General features: G+C 36.0%; 1 protein-coding gene across 1 annotated transcript; it reads left to right on the top strand.

Moving 5' to 3' along the window:
- Positions 1–948: 948 nt before the first annotated feature.
- On the top strand, positions 949–3,563 carry LOC109706037 (leucine-rich repeat receptor-like protein CLAVATA2). Its single transcript, XM_020226837.1, has 3 exons — positions 949–1,387; positions 1,496–1,789; positions 2,737–3,563. Exons 1-3 carry the CDS (start codon positions 949–951, stop codon positions 3,561–3,563), a joined length of 1,560 nt encoding a protein of 519 aa, XP_020082426.1.
- The last annotated feature ends 2,551 nt before the right edge of the window (positions 3,564–6,114 follow it).

Here is a 6,114-nt window from a genome sequence, read left to right as displayed (position 1 = left end):
TATGTCACGCCCCGGGTTACACTTTCTCGGGCGCGCCGACAAATCCGCCGTATACAAAGGAATTTCCCCTGTATACGAAGCGATAGCTGTACCTGTAGATCAAACACTACTACGAACAGTAGTAGAGAGCTGCTAGAGAAACAAAAGCTAAACAAACTGAGTTTCATATACATAGTCCACAACCAAAATACAGGGCTACTCGTACTAGCGAGTTAAGTCAACTATATACATAAACTCGAAACAAAACATCTACCTGCAGTAGGGCACCTCTAGCTCAGCACGTCGGGTAGGGCTCTAACTCGCGACGCCCTTGCCTCGATCCAGGTCTGCGGAAGGCGCAGCAGCCGAAACCTGGGGCTCTGCAAAAACATAGGTAACAACTGGGCGTGAGAACTACTGTAAAAACAAGTAGTCCTCAGTGGGTACCGCCCAANGAGTCCAATTCTGCATCCAATTCGTGCAGAATTGACTCCGACTCAGTCCGACACTCTCCAGAGATGTCGACCAGTCACTAATACTGAAGCCAATCCTATCCAAAGCTCAGGAACACTACACTCTAATTAATATTTAAATCTTAATTTATCTTCAACAGATTTAAATATTAATTCTTATCTAAATAGGATTCAACTACAAATCTAACCAAATCCTAACAATGAGGGGGGGATAAGGGGTTTTTCCTCCCTTAGTCCCCAAACAAGATTTTCAAAGAATGACGTTTGTTAACTCCATCCCTAACGGATTATTCCAGGAATTGGGATCAGATTAGCTAATGACATAGGGATATTTCTGTGTAAAATGTCTGTTACAGAAAAGACTTTTTGGTAAAGTGATATGCTAAATTCTAAGAAGGTTGTTTCCAAGGCCGGCCTTGTCAATAAATAGTCTAGCAATATTTGTGTGAGTGTGCATGCATTCAAGTAGCTCGTTTAATTGAAGCAAAAGCATAACATGGCTTCTTGTATTCTTTCTTTCTTGCTTCTGATTCTGAGCATGCAAGCAAATAGAGCAATAGGTTGCATTGAGAGGGAGAGGAACACACTTCTCAGCTTTAAAGCCGGCCTACCTGATCCATCCAACTTCTTGTCTTCATGGGAAGGCCGCGATTGCTGTAAATGGACGGGAGTCGTCTGCAGCAATACGACGAGCCATGTCGTGAAGCTCAAACTTGGAAATTTAGCATTGAGTGGTGAGATCAACCCGTCTTTGTCTCTTTTGAGTGATCTAAAGCACTTAGATCTTAGCATGAATAATTTTCATGGTAACAGCATTCCCACGCATATAGGTTCTTTGCAAAAGTTGAAATATCTTAACCTCTCCAATGCATGGTTCAATGGAATCGTGCCTGCTCAACTTGGAAACCTATCAAATCTCCGCTATCTCGATCTCAGTGCAAAATTATATCTTTCTCCCCCGATTAGTGTAGATAACATGTGGTGACTCACCCATCTGTCTTCTTTGAAGTATCTTGATATGAGTTTAGTGAATTTGAGTACAGTTCCAAATTGGAACCAAGTAGTAAACATGCTTCCATCCTTAGAAGTGCTTCATTTGAAAGACTGTCTTCTTTCTGGAATTCCCACGTCTCTGCCGTACGTCAACTTTACATCTCTGAAAGTGCTTGATCTAAGTGGTAACCTCATCAACTCTACCTTACCTAAATGGCTGTGGAATCTTAGTCGCATCACTCATCTCGACCTTTCATACAACAATTTACATGGATTTATTCATGATGAATTTAGCTGCTTGAAATCCCTCAATGTTCTTTCTTTACGTGGTAATAATTTCAAAGGTATGTCTTCAAGAGCATTCCGCGAGCTTCGCAACTTGATTACTTTGGATTTGGGCGAAATTGGCTTCAGTGGGGATATTTCAGAATGGGTCGACACGTTGGGAGGATCCACAATTTATAAGCTACAAAACTTGTATTTGCAGCTAAACAATTTAGAGGGGAATTTGTCAGGATGGCTAGAAAAAATGACCAGTCTAACTACTATAGATTTGAGCCACAACTCACTCACCGGTACCATCCCAGTAGGAGTATGGAGGCTTCCTAATATTACATATTTGGATCTTTCTAGCAATTCATTCGAGGGTGTCGTATCTGAGGCCAACTTAATCATCTTGGAGGAATAAAAGAACTTTACCTTTCAAATAACTCCATAACGGTTCAATTTAGTGACGACAATTGGGTTCCTTCTTTCCAACTCAAAGAACTTGGATTGGCGTCGTGCCGGCTGGCACAGAAATTTCCAACTTGGTTGCGAGGACAGACACAACTCGAATTTCTAGATTTATCCAATAATCAGATCAAGGGGAATTTACCACTATCATCGGACCTTACGATGTTACAGACGTTGAATTTGAGCACTAATCGATTTGAAGGTCCATTGCCATCTTTACCGCCTACTATTTTTTTATTGGATCTCTCTAATAATTTCTTTGAAGGTCCATTACCATCCTCTATATTACCAGAACTATCCTTGTTGATTCTATCTAATAATAGTTTTGGCGGTACTATACCACACTCTTTATGCAAATCATTTGATTTAATGCTTCTCGACTTATCAAGGAACAACCTATCCGGAGAACTTCCTCAATGTTTAGGGAGAATACAAGAGATGAGTCTATTTATTATAGATGTGTCCAACAATAATCTTTCTGGGAGCATCCCTGACTCTATTTGTCATTTAGCTGGTTTGTTATTAATATTAAATGTGGACAACAATAACTTGTCAGGAGAATTTCCTTCTTCCTTGCAATATTGTCGACAGTTAGTTTTTCTTGACCTTGGGCATAACAAGTTCTCCGGAGCAATACCAACATGGATTGGAGAAAAAAGTTTGTCATCTCTCATGATTCTTAGCTTGCATGCAAATATGTTTTCTGGCAGCATTCCCCCACAAGTTTTACAGCTTGGATATCTTCAAGTGTTGGATCTATCTCATAACAATCTATCGGGGATTATACCCCGATCTATTGGCAATTTCAGCTGGATGGCTTTGTCAAAAAGTGGAAAGACAAAAAATATGGGAGTATTTAAGCTAGAAACATACTTGGACTTTTCAGCTAGTTTTTTGTTTGTTATTAAAGGGGCTGAACGACTCTTTTCGAACATTCTCGAATTTATGGAGAGCATAGATCTTTCTGATAATAACTTATCTGGGGAGATTCCTGACGAGATTGGAGATTTGTGGGCACTGCAAAACTTAAATTTGTCGCGAAATCATTTATCAGGAAATATCCCAGAGATTATCGGCAAAATGAAGTCTTTGGAATCTCTTGACCTTCGAATGAACAATCTTTCTAGCACTATTCCACAAAGCCTCTCCGCATTGACTTATTTGAATCACTTAAATTTATCATACAATAATCTATCAGGACCAATTCCGACAGGAAATCAACTGCAAACCCTTCCTGACCCGTCTATTTACATTAGCAATCCATATCTTTGTGGACCACCGACTACTAAAAATTGCTCTACAAATGAATCAGTTCACGATTTAAGCGAAGGGACTGCAGTAGATTCGACAAGTTTGAAAGATTATGGCTCTCAGTCAGTGTGATTTTGGGATTTATCACGGGATTTTGGGCGTTTTGTGGTGCTTTGTTAATCAGCAAATCTTTCAGGTATGGTTATTTCAATTTGATTGATACCATGTATGATAGGCTTTATGTTGCAGTCGCATTAACTCACGCTAGGTTGATGAGGAGGTGGGGAAATTGAGCAATCAGTATATGAAATGGTGGACAAATAAAATTTGTGCTGTGTTTTTGAAATTTATCAACTTTGTAATTATTGTTAGCTTTTTATTTTTATAATAAACAGAACTTTTACGTTGTTAATTAGATGTATCGATAGAGAGTCTTTTTAACTCTTGTCATTGTTGTACTAGTTTGCAATGCAATCCTGGCCTGATAGGAAAAGATGTGGGCACGGCATTCCAACTTTTGTTCAACAATTTCTTCTTTAATTCTTTATAACTACTGTAAAATAGTTTATCGATAATTATTATTCTTCAGAAGCTTAATAATGTGAAACAAATAGATTAAACATCTGAGATTTTTTGATAAGTTTAAAATGTAAAATTGAATTTAATAGGAGAAAATTAAACAAAGTAATGCGCCTAGTAGAATTCGAACTCAACATTATTCCTCACGCATGTTCTCCAGAATTTTTTTTTTTTTTTTTTTTTTTCATGAAAGTGGCATTGGGAATATGGCCTATTAACTTGAATTGATAAAGATGATATGATCTACATCTCCCAACACTGTGATCTCTGCTACTTAGAAAGGGAAATGATTACAATATTGTTTATATTAATCCACACTTGAGACTTTTTAACATGCCCAAACGTGAAATTGAATTGATTGAGAGAAAATTAAATAAGTTGAGGAATCAAGTGAAACTTGAATTTCAGATCTTCTGCTCTTATATCATTTTAAATACTGTGAAACTTTTATTATTTTTTAAAAACTTAAACTATCAAAAAACTAATATTTTTTTAATTTTATTTTCAACTCCCTCAATCTAACACCAATTTTATTTCTCTGATATGTATCACTAGTGTTGCAGTTGTTTGAACAAGTACTCAAAATGTTCCATAAAAACTTGTTATTTTAGCAATATCGACTAATTAAATATTAAGGGAAAATCCAACTAGTAGTTCCTGAACTTTTAGTCAAGTTCCAGTTTGGTATTCCACAACTGAAACATTTGGAAACATTTCACTTTTCACATTTACTAGTAAAATTATTGCATGAACTTAATCCATCCATATCTTTGGCTCTGTTTCTCTGCCCACAGCTGATTTTTAGATTGAAAATGACTTTCAAATGAAGTGAAGTTTAAGTAAAAATTATTTTTTCATTGCTGTTTGTTTGATGTTTTGGAACTAGATCTCTCCAATTTTTTGTATTTGTTTCACTGAAAATTTTCACTTTGATGTCTTGGAAGTAGATCTCTCCTACCTTTTGTGTCTGTTTCGTCGAAAAATTTCATACTGGTACACAAATGGGTAAAAAAAAAAAAAAAACAGTAGTTGATTTCATTAAATTTTTTCTATAAAATTCCCTCCCATAATTTGTTTCACCACAAGCTAGAGCGAAGCCAATTACGACTACCTGGAAAGACTAAACGTAATTTTTAATGAACCAAACAATAAAAGTAGATATTTATGGCTAAAAATTAGTTCAAATTCTCTTCACTTTCGATGAAACAAAGAGACCTTGTGCACTATGAATTCTTCGGCGTTCCATTCATTTCATATTTTCAGTCGAACTGCGTAATTCCTAGATAGAGAAAAGGTTTTACCCTAATTGGAGTGAAATTAGAATATGGAATGTGATCTAAAACTACTGGATAGTTATAGGCAACATTTTTTGATCTAAATTGTAACAAGAATAAGAAGTGAAGTTAAAATTATTTGCTGGTAATATGCTCCAATTTACCGCACTGTAATTTAAGTATAGTAGCCGGACTCTATTATGGCTAGGGCTACTATACTCATATGAGTATAGAGCTCTTTGTACTCATAAGTTTTTGACCTTTCAGATGAAAAAATGTGTGGTTAGAATGAAAGTGGTTACGGTTAGATTGATAGTGGGCCCCCTAGAGTTGAGTGGGTGGTTGGTTGAATAGTATAATCTAACGGTTGAAAATGATTAAAGGGTAGATCTAATGGCCAAAAACTTATGAGTACAATAGGCTCTATACTCATAAAAGTATAGTAGCCGGACTCATTATATTATTACCTTATCATTTGTAAATTATACCATTTTGTTATCCTATTTAACTGCAGGTCCTTACAATAGATAAAAATTTTTTGAAAAAAGTACAGGAGAGCAAATTAAGCGTTAATTTCTTAAACCACTAGACAACAAAGTAAAAGTTTGCTGAATTGCATGGGAGCTATTGGAAGTTTCTACTTTTCTTTTTCTCTTTTTTTTTTGGGAAAACTTCAAATACCACCCCTATAGTTTCGCATTTTTAATACCCTTGATTTAAAGTGTATTAATTTAGTACTCTGTGGTTTATCGAATATTTACTTTAGTATCCTTTAGTTTTAACTTTGTCACTGATTTTTTTTTTCCTCCATTAATATTTCGTTAAATTAT

Source organism: Ananas comosus, unplaced genomic scaffold, assembly GCF_001540865.1.
Source record: "Ananas comosus cultivar F153 unplaced genomic scaffold, ASM154086v1, whole genome shotgun sequence".
Lineage (NCBI taxonomy): Eukaryota > Viridiplantae > Streptophyta > Magnoliopsida > Poales > Bromeliaceae > Ananas > Ananas comosus.
The sequence above is the reverse complement of the archived record's forward strand: the minus strand, read 5'-3'. Positions and strand labels throughout refer to the sequence as shown.